Source organism: Delphinus delphis, chromosome 11 (genome assembly GCF_949987515.2).
Source record: "Delphinus delphis chromosome 11, mDelDel1.2, whole genome shotgun sequence".
NCBI lineage: Eukaryota > Metazoa > Chordata > Mammalia > Artiodactyla > Delphinidae > Delphinus > Delphinus delphis.
In genome coordinates this window covers 82,900,057-82,926,725 of record NC_082693.1, presented here as the reverse complement: position 1 = coordinate 82,926,725, position 26,669 = coordinate 82,900,057, and the positions used below count along the sequence as shown (strand labels likewise).

Sequence of the window (26,669 nt, the reverse complement as noted above, 5' to 3'; positions counted from 1 at the left end):
TAGTGAAGTAAGTCAGACAGAGAAAGACAAATACTAAATGATATCACTCATATGTGGAATCTAAAAAAATAAAGACAAATACACATATATACAAAACAGAAACAGACTCACAGACAAGAAAACTAGTTTATGGTTACCAAAGGGGAGAGGGGGGAGGGATAAATTAGGAGTACAGGATTAATAGATACAAACTACTATACATAAAATAGATAGGCAACAAGGATTTACTGTATAGCACAGGAAATTATACCCAATATCTTATAATAACCTATAATGGAATATAAACTGCAAAAATACTGAAACACTATGCTGTATACCTGAAACTAACATGATATTGTAAATCAACTATACTTCAATAAAAATTTTAAAAATAGCTGCATAAAAATTTCATTTAAATGAGGTAAATAGAGAAATAAACACACATAAAAATATTAAAAGTCAATTCCTCTGAGGATTTTATTACTGTAAGTCTATAGTACCATTTAACTTCAACAAAATATATCTATTTTGCTTTGCCAAAAATATAGTATTCTTTAAAATTAATTATATGCTATCTCAGAAGAAATGGCTGGCCAATATATTATTTAGCAATTCAGATGTCACTGATATTGACTATAAGTCATATTCAAACCCTCTTCCAAATTCACTTCGTTGTAATAGATATCCATATAAGAAGACAGAAGGAAACAATTCAGAATAAAATCCTGAAAAAAATTCTTCTTGGAATCTTAAAATGGAAAGACGTTTCATAGAATAAAATATAGCGATTAAGAGAATGGGTCCCTGGGTCAGAAGTGAATTCAGATCCCAACTCTGCTACTTAATAACAATATTTAATAATATTTGCTGTCTACAAGAGACCCACTTCAGACCTAGGGACACATACAGACTGAAAGGGGATGGAAAAAGATATTTCATGCAAATGGAAACCAAAAGAAAGCTGCAGTAGCAATTCTCATATCAGACAAAGTAGACTTTAAAATAAAGACTATTACAAGAGACATAGAAGGATACTACATAATAATCAAGGGATCAATCCAAGAAGAAGATATAACAATTGTAAATATTTATGCACCCAACATAGGATCATCTCAATACATAAGGCAAATACTAACAACCATAAAAGGGGAAATCGACAGTAACACATTCATAGTAGGGGACTTTAACACCCACTCTCACCAATGGACAGATCATCCAAAATGAAAATAAATAAGGAAACACCAGCTTTAAATGTGACTAAGGTAAGTTACACCAGTGCTTCAGTTTCTTCCTCTCCAAACTGAGTATTTATCTAGCAACTACAATGTAAGGTTTTTTTTAATGATCAAATGATAATCCCCATAAAGAGTTCAGTGTAATGTCTGATGCATAGTAAGTGTTCAATAAATACCAGCTATTTTTATTAGTACTATGCTATGGCATACCCATCAAACTGACAATGATCTCTCATGATTGCTAGCATATACAACCCATTTCTGCCCCCCACAAATTAATCTAAAATTAACTCACCATAAAATACACCAATATTATAAATAAGAGTCTATCTGATTAAAAACACCACTTAATTCCAGTATCATTTAAAAACAAATCAAAAATTTATGCATAAGAAAATGACAGACACCAAACACAAAGGGAACTACGAACCTATAGCCTGCAAAAAGGAGATCCCAAACACAGTAAGATAAGGAAAATAAGAAGACAGAAAAACACACAGCAGATGAAGGAGTAAGATAAAAACCCACCAGACCTAACAAATGAAGAGGAAATAGGCAGTCTACCTGAAAAAGAATTCAGAATAATGATCGTAAAGATGATCCAAAATCTTGGAAATAGAATAGACAAAATGCAAGAAACATTTAACAAGGACCTGGAAGAACTAAAGATGAAACGAACAACAATGAGCAACACAATAAATGAAATTAAAAATACTCTAGATGGGATCAATAGTAGAATAACTGAGGAAGAAGAACGGATAAGTGACCTGGAAGATAAAATAGTGGAAATAACTACTGCAGAGCAAAATAAAGAAAAAAAGAATGAAAAGAACTGACGACAGTCTCAGAGACCTCTGGGACAACATTAAACTCACCAACATTCAAATTATAGGGGTTCCAGAAGAAGAAGAGAAAAAGAAAGGGACTGAGAAAATATTTGAAGAGATTAGAGTTGAAAACTTCCTTAATATGGGAAAGGAAATAGATAATCAAGTCCAGGAAGCACAGAGAGTCCCATACAGGATAAATCCAAGGAGAAATACGCCAAGACACATATTAATAAAACTGTCAAAAATTAAATACAAAGAAAACATATTAAAAGCAGTAAGGGAAAAACAACAAATAACACACAAGGGAATCCCCATAAGGTTAACAGCTGATCTTTCAGCAGAAACTCTGCAAGCCAGAAAGGACTGGCAGGACATTTAAAGTGATGAAGGAGAAAAACCTGCAACCAAGATTCCTCTACCCAGCAAGAATCTCATTCAGATTTGATGGAGAAATTAAAACCTTTACAGACAAGCAAAAGCTGAGAGAGTTCAGCACCACGAAACCAGATGCTAAAGGACCTTCTCTAGGCAAGAAACACAAGAGAAGGAAAAGACCTACAATAATGAACCCAAAACAATTAAGAAAATGGGAATAGGAACATACATATCGGTAATTACCTTAAATGTAAATGGACTAAATGCTCCCACCAAAAGACACAGATAGGCTGAATGGATATAAAAACAAGACCCATATATTTGCTGTCTACAAGAGACCCACTTCAGACCTAGGGACACATACAGACTGAAAGGGGATGGAAAAAGATATTTCATGCAAATGGAAACCAAAAGAAAGCTGCAGTAGCAATTCTCATATCAGACAAAGTAGACTTTAAAATAAAGACTATTACAAGAGACATAGAAGGATACTACATAATAATCAAGGGATCAATCCAAGAAGATATAACAATTGTAAATATTTATGCACCCAACATAGGATCACCTCAATACATAAGGCAAATACTAACAGCCATAAAAGGGGAAATCGACAGTAACACATTCATAGTAGGGGACTTTAACACCCACTCTCACCAATGGACAGATCATCCAAAATGAAAATAAATAAGGAAACACCAGCTTTAAATGATACATTAAACAAGATGGGCTTAATTGATATTTATAGGACATTCCATCCAAAAACAACAGAATACACATTTTTCTCAAGTGCTCATGGGACATTCTCCAGGATAGATCATATGTTGGGTCACAAATCAAGCCTTGGTAAATTTAAGAAAATTGAAATTTTATCAAGTATCTTTTCCGACCACAACGCTATGAGACTAGATATCAATTACAGGAAAAGATCTGTAAAAAAATACAAACACATGGAGGATAAACAATACACTACTTAATAACTAAGTGATCACTGAAGAAATCAAAGAGGAAATAAAAAAATACCTAGAAACAAATGACAATGGAGACACGACGACCCAAAATCTATGGGATGCAGCAAAAGCAATTCTAAGAGGGAAGTTTATAGCAATACAATCCTAACTTAAGAAACAAGAAAATCTCGAATAAACAACCTAACCTTGCACCTAAAGCAATTAGAGAAAGAAGAACAAAAAACCCCCAAAGTTAGCAGAAGGAAAGAAATCATAAAAATCAGATCAGAAATAAATGAAAAAGAAATGAAGGAAACGATAGCAAAGATCAATAAAACTAAAAGCTGGTTCTTTGAGAAGATAAACAAAATTGATAAACCATTAGCCAGACGCATCAAGAAAAAAAAGGGAGAAGACTCAAATCAATAGAATTAGAAATGAAAAAGGAGAAGTAACAACTGACACTGCAGAAATACAAAAGAAAACGAGAGATTACTACAAGCAACTCTATGCCAATAAAATGGACAACCTGGAAGAAATGGACAAATTCTTAGAAATGCACAACCTGCCAAGACTGAATCAGGAAGAAATAGAAAATATGAACAGACCAATCACAAGCACTGAAATTGAAACTGTAATTAAAAATCTTCCAACAAACAAAAGCCCAGGACCAGATGGCTTCACAGGCGAATTCTATCCCACATTTACAGAAGAGCTAACACCTATCCTTCTCAAACTCTTCCAAAATATAGCAGAGGGAGCAACACTCCCAAACTCATCCTACGAGGCCACCATCACCTTGATACCAAAACCAGAGAAGGATGTCACAAAGAAAGAAAACTACAGGCCAATATCACTGATGAACATAGATGCAAAAATCCTCAACAAAATACTAGCAAACAGAATCCAACAGCACATTAAAAGGATCATACACCATGATCAAGTGGGGTTTATTCCAGGAATGCAAGGATTCTTCAATATACGCAAATCAATCAATGTGATAAACCATATTAACAAATTGAAGGAGAAAAACCATATGATCATCTCAATAGATGCAGAGAAAGCTTTCGACAAAATTCAACACCCATTTATGATAAAAACCCTGCAGAACGTAGGCATAGAGGGAACTTTCCTCAATATAATAAAGGCCATATATGACAAACCCACAGCCAACATCGTCCTCAATGGTGAAAAACTGAAAGCATTTCCTCTAAGATCAGGAACAAGACAAGGTTGCTCACTCTCACCACTCTTATTCAACATAGTTTTGGAAGTTTTAGCCACAGCAATCAGAGAAGAAAAGGAAATAAAAGGAATCCAAATCGGAAAAGAAGACGTAAAGCTGTCACTGTTTGCAGATGACATGATACTATACATAGAGAATCCTAAAGATGCTACCAGAAAACTACTAGAGCTAATCAATGAATTTGGTAAAGTAGCAGGATACAAAATTAATGCACAGAACTCTCTGGCATTCCTATACACTAATGATGAAAAATCTGAAAGTGAAATCAAGAAAACACTCCCATTTACCACTGCAACAAAAAGAATAAACTATCTAGGAATAAACCTACCTATGGAGACAAAGATCTGTATGTAGAAAATTATAAGACACTGATGAAAGAAAATAAACATGATACAAATAGATGGAGAGATAAACCATGTTCTTGGATTGGAAGAATTAACATTGTGAAAATGACTCTACTACCCAAAGCAATCTACAGATTCAATGCAATCCCTATCAAACTACCACTGGTATTTTTCACGGAACTAGAACAAAAAATTTCACAATTTGTATGGAAACACAAAAGACCCCGAATATCCAAAGCAATCTTGAGAATGAAAAATGTAGCTGGAGGAATCAGGCTCCCTGACTTCAGACTACACTACAAAGCTACAGTAATCAAGACAGTACGGCACTGGCACAAAAACAGAAAGACAGATCAATGGAACAGGATAGAAAGCCCAGAGATAAACCCACGCACATATGGTCACCTTATCTTTGATAAAAGAGGCAGGAATGTACAGTGGAGAAAGGACAGCCTCTTCATTAAGTGGTGCTGGGAAAACTGGACAGCTACATGTAAAAGTATGAGATTAGATCACTCCCTAACACCATACACAAAAATAAGCTCAAAATGGATTAAAGACCTAAATGTAAGGCCAGAAACTATCAAACTCTTAGAGGAAAACATAGGTAGAACACTCTATGACATAAATCACAGCAAGATCCTTTTTGACCCACCTCCTAGAGAAATGGAATTAAAACAAAAATAAACAAAGGGGACCTAATGAAACTTCAAAGCTTTTGCACAGGAAAGGAAACCATAAACAAGACCAAAAGAAAACCCTCAGAATGGGAGAAAATATTTGCAAATGAAGCAACTGACAAAGGATTAATCTCCAAAATTTATAAGCAGCTCATGCAGCTCAATATCAAAAAAACAAACAACCCAATCCAAATATGGGCAGAAGACCTAAATAGACATTTCTCCAAAGAAGATATACAGACTGTCAACAAACACATGAAAGAATGCTCAACATCATTAATCATTAGAGAAATGCAAATCAAAACTACAATGAGATATCATCTCACACCAGTCAGAATGGCCATCATCAAAAAATCTAGAAACAATAAATGCTGGAAAGGATGTGGAAAAAAGGGAACCCTCTGGCACTGTTGGTGGGAATGTAAATTGATACAGCCACTATAGAGAACAGTATGGAGGTTCCTTAAAAAACTACAAATAGAACTACCATATGACCCAGCAATCCCACTACTGGGCATATACCCTGAGAAAACCATAATTCAAAAAGAGTCATGTACCAAAATGTTCACTGCAGCTCTATTTACAATAGCCCAGAGATGGAAACATCTTAAGTGCCCATCATCGGATGAATGGATAAAGAAGATGTGGCACATATATACAATGGAATATTACTCCGCCATAAAAAGAAACGAAATTGAGCTATTTGTAATGAGGTGGATAGACCTAGAGTCTGTCATACAGAGTGAAGTAAGTCAGAAAGAGAAAGGCAAATACTGTATGCTAACACATATATATGGAATCTAAGAAAAAAAAATGTCATGAAGAACCTAGGGGTAAGACAGGAATAAAGACACAGACCTACTAGAGAATGGACTTGAGGATACGTGGAGGGGGAAGGGTAAGCTGTGACAAAGCGAGAGAGGCATGGACATATATACACTACCAAATTTAAGGTAGATAGCTAGTGGGAAGCAGCCGCATAGCACAGGGAGATCAGCTCGGTGCTTTGTGACTGCCTGGAGGGGTGGGATAGGGAGGGTGGGAGGGAGGGAGATGCAAGAGGGAAGAGATATGGGAACATATGTGTATGTATAACTGATTCACTTTGTTATAAAGCAGAAACTAACACACCATTGTAAAGCAATTATACTCCAATAAAGATGTAAAAAAAAAAAAAGAAAATTTAAAAAACGTAGCAGAAAATGGAATATAAAATTCATCATATTTTTATCAATTTCCTGACTCATTCTTGGTATGAGTTTCCTTTATTGCTAAATAAAACGTTTAAAGAAATTATCTAATCAGTCATTTCCAATCCTCAAAAATCTATTTCTTCCAGAAAAAAAATGAATGGTAAGCCCTCTTCTCTAGTCAAATTTAATTTGAACATGTCATTTGACTTTGGCAAAAATTTTAGAATGACAGATAAGCAGAAATTTAGGGGGAAAGGTCATGTGATTATAATTTATTAATCTAGATATTTTATTAATTTAAGTATAGTTCATTAACAATGTCATGTTAATTTCTGGTGTACAGTAAAAGCAATTCTTTCCTATTATAGTTTATCACAGGATATTGAATATAGTTCCCTGTGCTATATAGTAGGACATTGTTGTTTACCTACTGTATATATAGTAGTTTGTATCTGCTAATCCCAAACTCCTAATTTATCCCTCCCTCATATAGATATTTTGTTTCTTCTTCCTAGCTTAGTCTGATGCTTGGTCATTTCAATAGCTCTTAATTTTTAATCTACCTCTGATTCTGTGATGTTTTAAAGACAGACTAATAACACCCATTTGTCATACCTTGGATTTGGTATTTCTCCAAGAATTTCATCTAATTTGTCAATGAAATTAATAAAATTAGACAATCCTTTTATATGTGTCCTTAAAGGATCAGATGGTGATGGTGCATATCCTTTCCCTCCAAGCTCTATTGTTCTAATAAATGACGTAGCCACCTATGAATTAAAACAAATAATTTGGTTATGTTTAATGATTTAGTAAGTTAAAACTACACCTTATTTTATGAAGCTAGGCACATTTACATATTTCTAGGTACACAGGTAGAAAGAAGCACTTTTTATAACTCATGCCACATTTTCATTCAGAAGCAAATAATCAAAGAAACAACTGTTATGTAGAATTCATGCCAGCAAGGGTGATGGCAACACAGGTGGAGACTGAGACTGAGGAGCCAAGTTAGAGACAAATTAAGGGCGTAAGAATATGTTCATAAGAGTATATCATTGTTGGGAATTCCCTGGTGGTCCAGTGGTCAGGACTCTGCACTTCCACTGCAGGGGACTCCGGTTCGATCCCTGGTCGGGGTACTACGATCCCGCAAGCTGCACAGCATGGCCATAAAAAAAGAGTATATCACTGTCTATAAAGAATTAGACAGTGGTATTCTACAAAAAATAAATATATTCTTAAATAGACTGACTACTGGCTACTGGAATTGTTATATGGAACAAAGGGATTTTTCTGTGTCAATTGTGTTGATTTATTCAAAGTTGAACAATTAATTCAACTCTTCCAAGCCTTAGCTTCTTTATTTGTAAAATAAAGGTTTAGACTAGATAATCACTAAGCCCCATCTAGCTTGCACATTTTTGGATCATTTGATCATGTGTAGTTCAAAAGGTCTTGCCTTTACAATGATAAAAATACATATATATAATATGATGGCTATACATTAGGCCATCTCCATCAAAGACAAAATGTTCTAAAGCTGTATTTTCCAAAGCATATCTTAAGAAAGAAAAAATCTATGAAATTTAAATAATCTGGGGAAAGTTCCATGGTTAAATAACTTAGGAAATGACAGGTTAAATAACAAGGTTAACTTAAGCAGGTTTCTTTATGGTAGGACTTCTTGGAAGAAGTATACATGCATTACATATATCCAGTAAGAGTATACACGATTTCCAATTTTTTGCCCTTGGAAACATTTATTCAAAGAGCATTGAACAGGCACTTTTGCCTCTGGAAATAATTTATTCAAGGAGAATCTAACAGGGTTAGCACTCCGCAGAACACATGTAGGGAAACACAGCTTTAGAGAAATTCTCCCTTATGAACTATATATATAGTAAAATATACAGTAAAAAACAAAACTACCACGGATTTTCAAATACATGACATAGAACACATATTCACAATTTAAAAGTTGCTCTGTCATAGTTAAAAGAATTCTATATTAAGGTACATGGATCCACTGTTCAGAGAGTCTTTAAAATAAATATTGAAAAGGTAACATGTCCATACCAAAAAGATAGACATCTGTTTCTCTCGAGCAGCATGTTTCAAATCAGTGAAGGCTTCTCTTCCAAGTCCTCTATCAGGAATATTGAGAATATGAGCCAGAGCCAAGTCGTTCTTTGAATTCACCAGCAGGTTTAAATATGAGTAGATAATTTTCTTTGCTAGTAACTGTACCTGTACAATAAAATATTTTCTTTATTGAAGATTTCTAAATTCATAAATAATCTTTTTATTTATTTATTTTTTATTGAAGTATAAGTGATTTACAATGCTGTGCCAATCTGTGCTGTGCAGCAAAGTGACTCAGTTATACACACATAAACATTCTTTCATATTCTTTTCCATTATGGTTTATCACAGGATATTGAATATAGTTCCCCATGCTATACAGTAGGACCTTGTTGTTTATCGATTCTAAATGTAATAGTTTGCATCTACCAACCCCAAACTCCCAGTCCATCCCTCTCCCCCCCACGACCCTTGGCAACCACAAGTCTGTTCTCTATATCTATGAGTCGGTTTTGTTTTGTAGATAAACTTATTTGTGCCATATTTTAGATTTCACATATAAGTGATATAATATGGTATTTGTCTTTCTCTTTCTGACTTACTTCACTTAGTATGATAATCTCTAGTTGCATCCATGTTGCTGCAAATGGCATTATTTCATTATTTTTTATGGTTGAGTAGTATTCCATCGTATACATATACCACATCTTTATCCATTCACCTGTCAATGGACATTTAGGTTGTTTCCATATTTTGGCTATTGTGAACAGTGCTTCTATGAATTTAGGGGCGCATGTATCTTTCTGAACTATAGTTTTGTCCAGGTATATTCCCAGGAGTGGGATTGCTGGATCATATGGTAACTCTATTTTCAGCTTTCTGAGGAGCCTCCATACTGTTTTCCATAGGGGCTGTACCAACTTACATTCCCACCAACAGTGTTGTAGGGTTCCCTTTTCTCCACACCCTCTCCAGCATTTGTTATTTGTAGACTTTTTAATGATGCCCATTCTGACCAGTGTGAGGTGGTACCTCATTGCAGTTGTTTTTTTTTTTAACATCTTTATTGGAGTATAATTGCTTTACAATGGTGTGTTAGTTTCTGCTTTATAACAAGGTGAATCAGCTATACATATATCCCCATATCTCTTCTCTCTTGCATCTCCCTCCCTCCCACCCTCCTTATCCCACCCCTCTAGGTGGTCACAAAGCACAGACCTGATCTCCCTGTGCTATGCAGCTGCTTCCCACTAGCTATCGATTTTACATTTGGTAGTATATATAAGTCCATGCCACTCTCTCACTTCGTCCCAGCTTACCCTTCCCCCTCCCCGTGTCCTCAAGTCCATTCTCTAGTAGGTCTGCGTCTTTATTCCTGTCCTGCCCCTAGGTTCTTCAGAACGTTTTTTTTTTAGATTCCATATATATGTGTTAGCATATGGTATTTGTTTTTCTATTTCTGACTTACTTCACTCTGTATGACAGATTCTAGGTCCATCCACCTCACTACAAATAGTTCAATTTCGTTTCTTTTTATGGCTGAGTGATATTCCATTGTATATATGTGCAACATCTTCTTTATCCATTCATCTGTCGATGGACACTTAGGTTGCTTCCATGTCCTGGCTATTGTAAATAGAGCTGCAATGAACATTGTGGTACATGACTCTTTTTGAATTATGGTTTTCTCAGGGTATATGCCCAGTAGTGGGATTGCTGGGTCATATGGTAGTTCTGTTTTTAGTTTTTTAAGGAACCTCCATACTGTTCTCCATAGTGGCTGTATCAATTTACATTCCCACCAACAGTGCCAGAGGGTTCCCTTTTCTCCACACCCTCTCCAGCATTTATTGTTTGTAGATTTTTTGATGATGGCCATTCTGACTGGTATGAGTTGATACCTCATTGTAGTTTTGATTTGCGTTTCTCTAATAATTTAGTGATGTTGGGCATCTTTTCAAGTAACTACTGGCCATCTGTAGATCTTCTTTGGAGAAATGTCTAGTAAGCTCTTCTGCCCATTTTGCGATTGGGTTGTTTATTTTTTTGTTGTTGAGTTGTATGAGCTGTTTATATATTTTGGAGATTAAGCCCTTGCCTGTCGTATCATTTGCAAATATTTTCTCCCATTCCAACAATCTTTTTTTAATACACAGCAAAAATACTTATGATCATTCAATGACAGTATCTCACTCAGCTCTTTGGGAAAAGAGAATTGCCATATAAACCAAAAGTTTGGGTTGAACAATGAACATATCCTGGCTCGTGAAACCAACTTGCCATCAATGAGAATCTATGAGTAAATAACAACTATCATAATTGTTGGAAAATGTCTCTTAGAAAATGATATAAAAGATACAGCTGCATTTCTGATGAGACCTGATCTCATTTCCCTACATACATTTGCCACTAAATAATCACTAACAATGAAGCTCCCTGAAGCGTAGGGAATGGGCCAACTGCCACTATTTGGTCCCATACCCATGTCTCTTTACAGGGCAAGATATAAGGGCTGAAGTTAAATTGTTAAATTTCTGAAGAATTACTAGATACTGACTTTCACAATACCAAATAACCAACTAAGAATTAAAATAAAGAGATTCAACCAAATGTTAGCAAATAATAGCAAGTAGTTGATGTTGACATTAACTGGCCTAAAACAGAGCTATAGACTGTTCAAACACAAGATAAGTAACATTTGTGAGAACTTGATAGGGGCAACAGTTCTTTCATATATACGGCACTTGTCCTTCACAGTCAAGTGATAAACCAGGGTATTCAATGATCTTTTTCTTAAAATTAGCTAACTATAGCTTTTCAAAGCCTTGCAACTTCTAGTATTACAGAAGTGATACTGTGAACTCCCACAGGTAACCACTACAAAATATTAGGTAAAATTTTTAAAACATAACTATGTAAAGACACTGGAAAGCATCCAAAAAGCAGACACAAGCTGGAGGAGAATTTAATGTTAGAAGAACTGCAACAAGAAGGGTAAGAATTGCAAGTTTGTGCTTATTCAAGTCCCTACAACTTCCAGTAAAGGAGGGGATGCAACTTATCATGTGAACCCCTTAAATAACAAACATTAAATATTAAATAAAAAATTTTAAATAGTATTTAAAGACACTGGTAAGTGTCCAAAAAATAGAGGCTGGAGGAACATTTAGTTTTAAAAGAACTGCAATAAGAAGGGTATGAATTAAGTTTGTGGTTTACTGGCCCAAGTTTCATGACTATAGAAGTGACTAAAGGTGCCAGAGATTAGAATTCAGAGCTGGGAAAACAGCTAGAAATTTAAAGGAGGAATTCCTAGAAACAATTGAGAGCATAAATATCCAAAACCCCTAGCTGACAGCAAAACTATGCAAGCATGGGGAAGATTCCAGGGGGTCCATCAAAAACACAGACAGAAAACAGAAAGAAATATATTAGAAAGATTGAGCTATAAAGAACCAGAGCTATGCGTCTGAAGGTTTGCTAAACTGAGTGCACTCTACAACTGTGTATAGCTTAAGTGGCAGAAAACTGAAGCTGAACAGGCTTGAAATGTTAAGTATACAAAGCCAAAACCTGTCAGAACAACTGGAAAATTCATGAAAATCCCTAGGAAAAAGGAATCCACAGAAATAAGCTCCATATCTCCCCCAAATGCTTGGCTGACTGCCAAATTTGGCAGGCAGAGGGAAGGCTTACAAAAGCCAAGCTAAAAAAATCAGCAAAGGGAAACTATAAGAACAGATATCCAATGCATACCACCAAGGAAACAAACTATGAAGTTGGAATCTAGGCAAGTTACCTGCCTACTAGAAATAAAAACCAATGTTCCTCAGAAGAACATGAGAAAAAACTGGAGTTGCTACAAAATATTACCTGAAATGTCTGGGTTTCATCCAAAAATTACTAGACAGCCAAAGAAAAGGGACTGTGACCCCTTCTTAGGATAAAAAGCAGTCAATAGAAAATGGCACCAAGTGGACCTACATGTTAGATTTATCAGACAGAATATCAAAGCATCTGCTCTAAATATAGTCAAAGAACTAAACTAAAATGTGTTCAATGAATTAAAGGAAATTATGTTATCAGTGACTTAATAGAGGAATGAGAACTGAAAAGTGGACACTATAAAGAGAAAATTCTAGAGATAAAAAGTACAATAACTGAAACAAAATTTGCTTGGTGTGCTCAACAGCAACTTGAAGAAAGTGAAAGAAACTATCAGTGCACATATAGATATATAAATAGAAATTACCAAATCTGAAAAACAAAAGAGAAAAAAAGAAGGAACCAAAGAGATCTGCAGGTCAAATTAAACAAGTCCGACACACATGTAATTGAAATCCCTGCAGAGGAGTGAAAAAAACAGAAAAAATATTTGCTGAAATTATGGCAAAAAGCATCCCAAATTTGGTGGAAAACATCAATTTATAGATCCAAGAAGTTACTCAAGTAGGAAAACACAAAGAAAAGCACTCCTTTACACTTAAACTCTGACATCCAAAGATAAAAAATCTTAAGAGCAGCCAGAGCAAAATGACACATTACATACACAGGAACAATAGTAAGGTTAATAGAACATCAAAAATTAAGTATGTAAGCCAGAAGACAATGAAACAACATATTATATGTGCTGAAAAATGATCTTAAAAATTACTTTACAATTACAATAGTCAAGATAGCACAGTATTGATTTCCTTCCCATGGCAGAAACTTGGAACCCAGGTGATATTCAGTCTTAATTTTCTTATTTCCTTTGAGGCACTAGGGGTGCTTCCCTCTTATTTTCTAATATTGGGTTGGCCAGAAAGTTTGTTCATGTTTTTCTGTACCCTCTTACGGACAAACTCGGACGAACTTTTTGGCTAACCCAATAGATACATTAAACAACAGAAAAACATGTTTTTATGAACAAAGACTTCTCACAGGAGTATCCATTTTCTTGAAAACAGCACACAAATCTTGCTGTAAACTGCCAATGTTACAATTTAATTCTACCTTTCTTCTGTGAAAGAAGGAAAAAATGTTGCTTATATAATAAGTGTCAGGAAGTTTTCAGGCCCATAAAGAGAAACTTAACCTGTCTCCTTATAAACAGTAATATATAGCATTCTAATATAAAAATATTACAATTTAGTCATTCCCCTAATGAGGGTCATTTAGATTCCTCCAAATTTTATTATAAGCATTGCTGCATGTATATTCTGATACTGATCTCCCTGTATATATGTTGAGTGTTTTTATAGTACTGCTGGGATTATAGAGAATGTACTTTTCTATTATTTTAATACATACTGCCAAGTGTCCTTCACTTGTACCTATTTATACCCCCACCAACAGTGAAGGAGAGTTCCCATTTTCCTATATCCTGGCCAATACTTAATGTTATAAAACTTTTAAAGTTTTACCTATTTCCTCTGATTACCTGGAAGACTAGGAATCTTTTTAAAAATGTGTTGGCCATCTTTATTTCTTTTCCTGTTAACTGACTGCATGGCTTTCTATTGTGTAATTTGTTTGCTTTTTTCTTATTCATAGTAGTTCTTTTTATATTCTAGATTTTAACCCTCATATATTACGCACTGGCAAAGATCTCCTCTCAGTCTGTTTCTTATATTTTACCACTGTTAATAGAATAGGTCAAGAAATTTTTACATTTTATAATGATCAAATTCATTAATCTCTTCCCTAATTTTTTTTGCTTTCTGGGTCTTAAGAATCCTTCTCAACCTTGAGATTATAAACGTTTCCTTTTAATAAGTGAATATAAATTGTAAAAACAAAACAAAAAAAAGCATGGTATTTACAAAAGGACAGACACTCATATCAATGAAACAGAATAGAGTCCAGAAAGAGAACACAGATATTGCCATTTGATTTTTGATACAGGTGCAACAGAAGCAATAAAGAAAGGACAGTCTTTACAATAATTGGTGTGGGAGCAACTGGTCATCCATCTGCAAAACAAATGAACTTCACCTAAACCTCACACCTTTTATAAAAATTAACTCAAAGTAGATCACAGACCTAAATGTACAGTACAAAATTATAAAACTTTCAGAAGAAAACATAGGAGAATATCTTCATGACTTGGGATTAGGAAGACTTATTAGATATGACAGCAAAAGTACAAAACATAATAGAAAAAAAAATGATAAATTGGATTTCATCAAAATTAAATTCCTTGCATGAAATTCTCTCCTTATTCTCACACTCTCAACTACTTTCACCCTGCTCTGGAATCCTGTTTGTTTTTAATTCTTAGATGTTGCTCCCAGAATGTTCACTTGAAATCCTCTCCTTGCCTATTACCCTGGGAAAATAGACTCACAAATGCTAAACTCAACGTATGCTCAAAACTCATGAAATTCATAAGTCTATCAGTGACTGACACCTTAGCTAAAGACCCAATAATTTATCATCTGTAAACTCTAAGAAAATATTTTCCTTATTAAAATTAAGATTTCTTAATATTCTGTCTAATCACATAAAATTAAGAAGCACAAAAGAGAGTTAAAAGGTAGAAATAAAACTTACAAATCAATAGGAAGTCTCTCAGACAGTTATAAAGGAAGTTTCAAGTTCATACACATCTTAAAAGCACTTCTAAAGATAACATGCTTTGGGATTATTTAACTTTCATGTAAAAAACAATTCTTAAAACATGTAAGGCAGTCAGGGTCAATTTAAAAAACCTCAATGGACAGGAAAAGGTTACCTTAAACATGGACTCCAAATAAAATCTAAGCAAAATTCATTAAAACAAAAAGTTTGATATGAATTCTATGAAACTATTTTTCTTAAATATTAAAGATACTAAATGTTACATTTGAAGAGAGGCTCCCTGATTTTCCAGTATAAAGAAACAATTCACATATTCTCTTTCTTATCAACCTGTTATAACTATGCATATGAACCAATTATAATTCTCTACATAAATATTAATACTTTCTGATACTTTGTCTATTTTATTAATCTTTCTACTATTTTATGAGTGCCCTGAGAGCAAATGATGCATTCTTAAGCCCTAAAAGAATGACTGGCATAAGAGCAGGTAATCAATCCATTCTTATTAATAAGTTCTCAATCAGCATTTGTTCAATGATAAACGAAAGAAAAATTCATACATGTATTTGCCCCTTTTAGATATTTCAAAATTGAAACTACTGATAAAAACTTATCGGGAAGTTGGGATCAAATAAGAGCTCATATATTTTTATTACATTGCCTTAAAAAGAAAAGTACTAAGATACAACTAAATTAAAATCATCTTTAAGATCTGTCCTAAAATGATCAAGGGATCAATCCAAGAAGAAGATATAACATTTGTAAATATTTATGCACCAAACATACAAGGACTTCAATACATAAGGCAAATGCTAACAGCCATAAAAGGGGAAATCGACAGTAACACAATAATACTAGGGACTATAACACCCCACTTTCACCAATGGGCAGATCATTCAAAATGAAAATGAATAAGAAAACACAAGCTTTAATGATACATTAAACAAGATGGACTTAATTGATATTTATAGGATATTCCATCCAAAAAGAACAGAAAACACTTTCAAGTGCTCATGGAACATTCTCAGGATAAAATATATCGTGCGTCACAAATCAAGCCTTGGTAAATTTAAGAAAATTGAAATCGTATCAAGTATGTTTTCCGACCACAACACTATAAGACTACATATCAATTAAGGAAAAAAACGTAAAAAATACAAACACATGGAGGTTAAACAATACACTACTAAATAACGAAGAGATCACTGAAGAAAACAAAGAGGAAATCAAAAAATAGCTAGAAACAAATGCCAATGAAAACATGATAACCTAAAACCTGTGGGATGCAGCAAAAGCAGTGCTAAGAGGGAAGGTTATAGCAACACATCCTACCTCAAGAAACAAGAAAAATTTCAAATAAACAACCTAATCCTACACCTAAAGAAATTAAGAGAAAGAAGAAAAACAAACCCAAAGTTAGCAGAGGAAAAAAAATCAAAAAGATCAGATCAGGGCTTCCCTGGTGGTGCAGTGGATGAGAATCTGCCTGCCAATGCAGGGGACACGGGTTCGAGCCCTGGTCTGGAAAGCTCGCACATGCCGCGGAGCAACTAGGGCCGTGAGCCACAATTACTGAGCCTGCGTGTCTGGAGCCTGTGCTCCGCAACGAGAGGCCGCGATAGTGAGAGGCCTGCACACCGCGATGAAGAGTGCCCCCCGCTTGCCGCAAATAGAGAAAGCCCTCACACAGAAACGAAGACCCAACACAGCCAAAAATAAATAAACGAATGAATAAATTTTAAAAAAACAAAAAAAAGTGGCTTCCCTGGTGGCACAGTGTCTGCCTTCCGATGCAGCAGACAAGGGTTCGTGCCCCGGTCCGGGAAGATCCCACATGCCGCAGAGTGGCTAGGCCTGTGAGCCATGGCCGCTGAGCCTGCACGTCCGGAGCCTGTACTCTTCAACAGGACAGGCCATAACACTGAGAGGCCCGCATACCGCAAAAAAAAAAAAAGATCAGATGAGAAATAAATGAAAAAGAGAAGAACTACAATCCTGCAGCCTGTGGAACACAAAACACATTCAAAGAAAGATAGACAAGATGAAAAGGCAGAGGGCTATCTACCAGATGAAGGAACAAGATAAAACCCCAGAAAACTAACTAAATGAAGTGGAGATTGGCAAGCTTCCAGAAAAAGATTTCAGAATGATGATAGTAAACATGATCCAGGACCTTGGAAAAAGAATAGAGGCAAAATTCGAGAAGATGCAAGAAATGTTTAACAAAGACCTACAAGAATTAAAGAACTAATTAACAGAGATGAACAATACAGTAACTGAAATGAAAAATACACTCAAAGGAATCAACAGCAGAATAACTGAGGCAGAAGAACGGATAAGGGACCTGGAAGACAGAATGGTGGAATTCACTGCTGCGGAACAGAATAAAGAAAAAAGAATGATGAAACGAAATGAAGACAGCTTAAGAGACCTCTGGGACAACACTAAACACAACAACATTTGCATTATAGGGGTCCCAGAAGGAGAAGAGAGAGAGAAAGAATCTGAGAAAATATTTGAAGAGATTATAGTCAAAAAATTCCCTAACATGAGAAAGAAAGTAGCCACCAAACCAGGAAGCGCAGAGTCCAATACAGGATAAACCCAAGGAGAAACACGCCAAGACACATAGTAATCAAATTGGCAAAAATTAAAGACAAAGAAAAATTATTGAAAGCAGCAAGAGAAAAACAGCAAATAACATACAAGGGAACTACCATAAGGTTAACAGCTGATTTCTCAGCAGAAACTCTACAAGCCAGAAGGGAGTGTCATGATATACTTAAAGTGATGAAAGGGAAGAACCTACAACCAAGATTACTCTACCCAGCAAGGATCTCATTCAGATTCGATGGAGAAATCAAAAGCTTTACAGACAAGCAAAAGCTAAAAGAATTCAGCACCACCAAACCAGCTCTACAACAAATGCTAAAGGAACTTCTTTAAGTGGGAAACACAAGAGAAGAAAAGGACCTACAAAACAAACCCAAAACAAAAAGACAATGGTCATAGGAACATACGTATCGAAAATTATCTTAAACGTGAATGGATTAAGTGCTCCAACCAAAAGACACAGGCTTGCTGAATGGATACAAAAACAAGACACATACAGATGCTGTCTATAAGAGACCCACTTCAGACCTAGTGACACATACAGACTGAAAGTGAGGGGATGGAAAAAGATACTCCATGCAAATGGAAATCAAAAGAAAGCTGGAGTAGCAATATTCATATCAGATAAAATAGACGTTAAAATAAAGAATGTTACAAGAGACTAGAAAGGACACTATATAATGATAAAGAGGTCAATCCAAGAAGAAGATATAACAATTATAAATATATATGCACCCAACATAGGAGCACCTCAATACATAAGGCAACTGCAAACAGCTATAAAAGAGGAAATCGACAGTAACACAATAATAGTGGGGGACTTTAACACCTCACTTACACCAATGGACAGATCATCCAGACAGAAAATTAATAAGGAAACACAAGCTTTAAATGACAAAATAGACCAGATAGATTTCATTGATATTTATAGAACATTCCATCTAAAAACAGCAGATTACACTTTCTTCTCAAGTGCGCATGGAACATTCTCCAGGATAGATCACATGTTGGGTAACAGATCAAGCCTCAGTAAATTTAAGAAAATTAAAATTATACCAAGCATCTTTCTGACCACAACGCTATGAGATAAGAAATGAATTACAGGGAAAAAAACATAGAAAAAACACACACACATGGAGGCTAAATAATACATTACTAAATAACCAAGTGCTCACTGAAGAAATCAAAGAGGAAATCAAAAAATACCTAGAGACAAATGACAATGAAAACACGACAATCCAAAACCTATGGGATGCAGCAAAAGCAGTTCTAAGAGGGAAGTTTATAGCTATACAAGCCTACCTCAAGAAACAAGAAAAATCTCAAATAAACAATCTAACCTTACACCTAAAGGAACTAGAGAAAGAAGAACAAACGAAACCCAAAGTTAGCAGAAGGAAAGAAATCATAAAGATCAGAGCAGAAATAAATGAAATACAAACAAAGAAAACAATAGCAAAGGTCAATAAAACTAAAAGCTGGTTCTTTGAGCAGATAAACAAAATTGATAAACCATTAGCCAGACTCATCAAGAAAAAGAGGGAGAGGACTCAAATCAATAAAATTAGAATTGAAAAAGGAGAAGTTACAACAGACACTGCAGAAATACAAAGCATCCTAAGGGACTACTACAAGCAACTCTATGCCAATATAATGGACAACCTGGAAGAAATGAACACATTCTTAGAAAGGTATAACCTTCCAAGACTGAACCAGGAAGAAGTAGAAAATATGAAAAGACCAATCACAAATAATGAAATTAAAACTGTGATTAAAAATCTTCCAACAAACAAAAGTCCAGGACCAGATGGCTTCACAGCTGAATTCTATGAAACATTTAGAGAAGAGCTAACACCCATCCTTCTCAAACTCTTCCAAAAACTTGTGGATTAAGGAACACTCCCAAACTCATTCTATGAGGCCACCATCACCCTGATACCAAAACCAGGGAAAGATACTACAAAAAAACAAAATTACAGACCAATATCATTGATGAATATAGATGCAAAAATCCTCAAGAAAATACTAGCGAGCAGAATCCAACAACACATTAAAAGGATCATACACCATGATCAAGTGGGATTTACCCCGGGATGCAAGGATTCTTCAATATACGCAAATCAATCAATGTGATACACCATATTAACAAATTGAAGAATAAAAACCATATGATCATCTCAGTAGATGCAGAAAAAGCTTTTGACAAAATTCAACACCCATTTATGATAAAAACTCTCCAGAAAGTGGGCATAGAGGGAACCTATCTCAACATAATAAAGGCCATATACGACAAACCCACAGCAAACATCATTCTCAATGGTGAAAAACTGAAAGCATTTCCTCTAGGAACAGGAACAAGACAAGGCTGCTCACTCTCACCACTATTATTGAACATAGTTTTGGAAGTCCTAGCCACGGCAATCAGAGAAGAAAAAGATATAAAAGGAATACAAATTGGAAAAGAAGTAAAACTGTCACTGTTTGCAGATGACATGATACTATACATAGAGAATCCTAAATATGCCACCAGAAAACTTCTAGAGCTAATCAATGAATTTGGTAAAGTTGCAGGACACAAACTTCATGCACAGAAATCTCTTGCATTCCTATACACTAATGATGAAAAATCTGAAAGAGAAATTAAGGAAACACGCCCATTTACCGTTGCAACAAAAAGAATAAAATACCTAGGATTAAACCTACCTAGGGAGACAAAAGACCTGTATGCAGAAAACTATAAGACACTGATGAAAGAAATTAAAGATGATACCAACAGATGGAGAGATATACCATGTTCTTGGATTGGAAGAATCAATATTGTGAAAATGACTGTACTACCCAAAGCAATCTACAGACTCAATGCAATTCCTATCAAATTACCAATGGCATTTTTTACGGAACTAGAACAAAAAATCTTAAAATTTGTATGGAGACACAAAAGATCCTGAATAGCCAAAGCAGTCTTGAGTGAAAAAAACGGAGCTGGAGGAATCAGACTCCCTGACTTAAGACTATACTATAAAGCTACAGTAATCAAGACAATGTGGTACTGGCACAAACAGAAACATAGATCAATGGAACAAGAAAGAAAGCCCAGAGATAAACGCACGCACCTATGGTCAACTTATCTATGACACAGGAGGCAAGGATATACAATGGGGAAAAGACAGTCTCTTCAATATGTGGTGCTGGGAAAACTGGACAGCTACATGTAAAAGAATGAAATTAGAACACTCCCTAACACCATACACAAAAATAAACTCAAAATGGATTCGAGACCTAAATATAAGACTGGACACTATACACCTCTTAGAAGAAAACATAGGAAGAACACTCTTTGACATAAATCACAGCAAGATCTTTTTTGATCCACCTCCTAGAGTAATGGAAATAAAAACAAAAATAAACAAATGGGACCTAATGAAACTTCAAAACTTTTGTACAGCAATGGAAACCATAAACAAGATGAAAAGACAACTCTCAAAATGGGAGAAAATATTTGCAAACGAATCAACGGACAAAGGATTAATCTTCAAAATATATAAACAGCTCATATAGATCAATATTAAAGAAACAAACAACTCAATCCAAAAATGGGCAGAAAACCTAAATAGACATTTCTCCAAGGAAGACATACAGATGGCCAAGAAACACATGAAAAGCTGCTCAACATGACTATTAGAGAAATGCAAATCAAAGCTACAATGAGGCAACACCTCACACCAGTCAGAATGGGCATCATCAGATAATCTACAGACCAGAAATGCTGGAGAGGGTGTGGAGAAAAGAAAACCCTCTTGCACTGTTGGTGGGAATGTAAATTGATACAGCCACTATGGAGAACAGTATGGAGGTTCCTTAAAAAACTAAAAGTAGAATTACCATATGATCTAGCATTCTCACTACTGGGCATATACCCAGAGAAAACCATAATTCACAAAGACACATGGGACTTCCCTGGTGGCGCAGTGGTTGAGAGTCCGCCTGACGATGCAGGGGACACGGGTTCATGCCCCAGCCCGGGAAGATCCCACATGCCGCGGAGCGGCTAGGCCCGTGAGCCACGGCCGCTGAGCCTGCGCCTCCAGCGCCTGTTCTCCGCAACGGGAGAGGCCACAACAGTGAGAGGCCTGCATACCGCCAAAAAAAAAAAAAAAAAAGACAGATGGACCCCAATGTTCACTGCAGCACTATTTACAATAGCCAGCAACCTAAATGCCCATCGACAGATGAATGGATAAAGAAGTTGTGGTACATATATACAATGGAATATTACTCAGCCATAAAGAGGAACCAAATTGGGTCATTTGTTGAGACGTGGATGGATCTAGAGACTGTCATACAGAGTGAAGTAAGTCAGAAAGAGAAAAACAAAAATCGTATATTAACGCATGTATGTGGAACCTAGAAAAATGGTACAGATGAACTGCTTTGCAGGGCAGAAGTTGAGACACAGATGTAGAGAACAAACGTATGGACACCAAGGCGTAAAACCACGGTGGGGTGTGGATGGTGGTGTGCTGAATTGGGCGACTGGGAAAGAAGGAAAGAAAGAAAAGAAAAGAAAAGAAAGAAAGAGAAAGAGAGAGAGAAAGAGAGAGAGGAGGGACAGAGGGAGGAAGGAAGGAAGGAAAGAAGGAAGGAAGGGAGAAAGAAAGAAAGAAGAGAGTCTTCTAGTAGTGAGTTGAATACCTGGGGACGCACAAAAATCTTTAAGAACCCTAGGTTACCATTAATGCTACAGAGACAGAGTAATAAATGAAATGTTTTTCAGCATTTTTTGAAAGTTGTTTCTTCTTCTTTAAATAAGTAGTATATGACTCTCTGGGGACTCAACTTAGCCTCATACTACTCCTGAAACTGGAAGATTATTTTATACGGTAGAACATACTACTGCTAATATTAAGTATTATTTTTGTTATTGTTATTACTATTATTATTAATAGTAGTAGGAGGTTACTTTTCATCATTAAAGTGCTTTCACATATATTTTTAAAAAAAAGATCTGTCCTAAAATTTTATAAAGTAAGGTATAACATAGTTTTCTGCTGTATTTCAAAAGTGCTTTTATCTTTACTTTCACAGTAAATCATAATACTTCATGTGAATCTATAACACAAAGTTTCCATTTTAACCTAACAGTGCAATAGTCTGTCTAAAACATACAGGAAGCGTGACACAATTTCCCAAAAATCAAAGCAGCGGAAAGAGATATTCACGTTGTAATCAGAAATTCCTTTACTCTTTCTACATTTAATTTCAGGCAATCTCTGTTTCACTGTGCTTCTGCTGTCCAGAAATAATGAGAGTTTACTAATATGTATATGTCTGATCCTTATTGGGTACAAGACCAGGGCTTAAACTCCCACATCTACAACTTGTTCTTAAAGGCTAGCAAATAGTGTCCTTCTGATCTGTGATGTTAGGCAAACATCAGGGAAAAACATCTTGGAGTCCTCACAGTTAGAGTGTTTCTTTTAACTCATGGCTGCAATTGGAAATCTATCCCTATCATTATGGTCAGATAACATGGCAGTTATGGTTTCCCTGCTCTTGTATTTGCAAGTGGGTTTTAAAGAGGCTCTCTGGAAAAGCATTCCACATAAATACAGTTATGATGTCCAGAAGCAAGGGCTTAAATTGAAAAAATCCACAATATTGAAGCTTTTACCCAGATACCAAAAATAAAGATACTGTTCCATTTATCTGTTTAATAAACTGATTCTATCCATACCACAAAATATTTGCAATGTTTGTTTAGAAGTTGAACAATTTTATTTAAACTTTTTGACATCTTCAAGTTGCTTTTACTAACTCTTAACTATTACTGAAATGCATATGTTCAATCTCAATTTGAATAAAGTCAGTTTTTCTAAATTGATATTAAAATTTATACAAGTATTGTTTTTATTTGTCAACACATAAATTCTTACATATAATGAACAAACAAGATTGGACTAGAACTAATATACTCGTAGAATTTTTTTATTTAACTGATGATTTTCTTTTGGGGCCTTTATTCTGTTTTTCCCTTCATTACTTCAGAATTTCTAAAGCAATAGATTAGTACCTCAGGGGAAAATAAAATAAAATAAAATAAGGAAACAAAAATATTGTTTCTCCAGTCCATTTCATTCATCTACTTGAGGAGCTGGTGTGACATTAGTAAGCATTTGGTGATCAAAATATATCTTTTTACGACTGTAGCCCAAAAAGTCACTTAGGAATTTTAATAGAAATAAAATACTTTGCAAAAGAAAAATCAGAAGTCCGCAAGTAACAGAAGAATGGTTGAGAGGATAGCTGCTATTTTAATAGTCCTCATAAAATCTAATCCATCAGCTAAGTGGTAGATAAAATTCTCTTAGAAAATATAATCCAAGAAGGCAAAAGATAAAAAGTAGAGGATTAACACGACGAAACTACCATTGTTTGTTAAATGAGAAAACTATATGCTTACAGTGAAGACCCTTCAGTTTCTATATACTATAATTCTTTTTCATGGCTATCCCTTTAGGATTTTTTTAATCATAAAGTAAGTTTCTTGATGACAACTTTATATAGTTTACTGCCGGTATTTGATGTTACAAACATTAGGGTGTTTGAGATATGCAGGATCCTTATATCAATATGTAACTGGGGACTTCCCTGGTGGCACAGTGGTTAAGAATCCGCCTGCCAATGCAGGAGACATGGGTTTGATCCCTGGTCCAGGAAGATCCCACATGCCGAGGAGCAACTAAGCCCGTGCACCACAACTACTGAGCCTGCGCTCTACAGCCCATGAGCCACAACTACTGAGCCCACATGCCACAACTATTGAAGCCCGCACGCCTAGGGCCTGTGGTCCACAATGAGAAGCCACCTCAATGAGAAGCCCGTGCACCACAATGAAGAGTAGCCCCCGCTCTCTGCAACTAGAGAAAGCCCACACCCAGCAACGAAGACCCAACGCAGCCAAAAATAAATAATAAATAAATAAATGCAACTGACATAAACCCCATTATTTGAGCTCTCTTAATTGCTTCTGTAATTTCTTTTTGTTTCTTCCACAAAGACCTATTATGTTCCCTTCCATAAATTCATCTTATAAATGGAAAAATAAACTGAGAAAAAAGCTGTACATTCTTTTAATCTAACCATGTTCCACACAAGATACATTTTCTATGAGGCTCCTTATAAGGATTTTCCATTGGAATGGGCAGGTCCTCATTCCTGGTTATTTAGGTCATTTTAAATGTACAAATTAGTTCATTCCTCTTAAATGAAAGGCACAATAACAATTATTGTTTCCTCCCTGTAGCCTATAAGAATGTACTCCTAAAAAAAATAAAAATAAAAAAAGAGTGTACTCCTTAAGTATCACTGAGAAAAGACCACGCAATTTGGTAAATATCTTGTCAAGGTAGGAAAAACAAACAATGAGAATGTAAGCAATAAATGAATGTAAAGCAACAGAAAGTAGTTACAATCACTAAAAGAAACCATGCCTAAGCAGGAAACAACCAAAGGTGGGCTTGGGATACTTTTCTTGTACCAGAAAAGAGGTAAGTGCTCAAAAGTCTAATAGGGCATGTAAAAAAGATACAGAAGCCAGATTAAAGGGGACCCCTACATTTTAGCATCAAAGATTAATGACAAATTGATTTTAAAACTCTGAATAAATAAAAATCCATGAGTCCATAGTAATGTAAACACACATAAAAAGAGAAACATAAACAGAAATAAAAACATCTAATTTTCTTCCTATAAGTAATTATTACACTAACTCCTAAACTGGTAATTAAAGAGAAAGAATTAAGTAGTGACCCTGCCATTTTTAGGGAACTGTACTTCATCCTAGTTAATAAGATAAAGCTCTTCTTTACTGAGAAATGGCAGCAAATTAGTATAAAGACATGATAGAGTTGGAAAGTAACCATTCTGCAAACTCTGAAGAAATAACTGATTCAGACAAGGATCATCAGTGCATGCTCAAAACCATTCGGTGAAAGGTTGCTGGGAAACAGGATATTTACAGAGTTAGAGTATCACTAGATCTTTTTTGACAGCAAAAGAAAAACTACATCTTTATATTGGAAAGACCTCACAAGTTCAGGACAACTTCAGTTTGTGTCTCCTAGTGTGATACAAAATGAAATACTCAGCATCAGTTATAAAGTATTTCATAGATTACATTGCTCAGTCTAAGCAAGCTTTTAGATGTTTCCAGTTTATTGGAAATAGAGGAACAAGTTAAATAATACCAGTAGGAACTCAACAGATAAATAACAAGAGAAAAAAAAACCTGAGGAGAATTCTAAAAGACTCTGAAGAGACATAAAACCCATTACAGGGACAAATGGAGAAATTTGAATAGGGAAAATAGTAAATGAATGATATTAGGGAATACTTCAGTTTTCTTATATATGATAATGGTATTGTGGTTCTGTCCTTATTTTCAGGAAGTGATATGCTGAAGAATCTTAGGGATTAACTGTCATGGCATCAGCAATTTAACTTTAAAACAGGACAGAAAAAACATTAGATGCACATATAAGCTACATTATTAAGTCTAAGAAGTATGTATACAAGTATT

The 26,669-nt window shown here is 35.2% G+C and overlaps 1 protein-coding gene across 1 annotated transcript in view; it reads right to left on the bottom strand.

Annotated features, from left to right (window-relative positions):
- Window positions 1–26,669, bottom strand: part of PARPBP (PARP1 binding protein) — an 83,270-nt gene that overhangs the window by 28,950 nt on the left and 27,651 nt on the right. The window contains exons 5-6 of the mRNA XM_060023894.1: window positions 8,909–9,079; window positions 7,445–7,599 (exon numbers count right to left, since the gene is read on the bottom strand). Of these exons, the coding sequence (XP_059879877.1) occupies window positions 7,445–7,599; window positions 8,909–9,079 (326 nt within the window). The remainder of the gene's footprint in view (window positions 1–7,444; window positions 7,600–8,908; window positions 9,080–26,669) is intronic.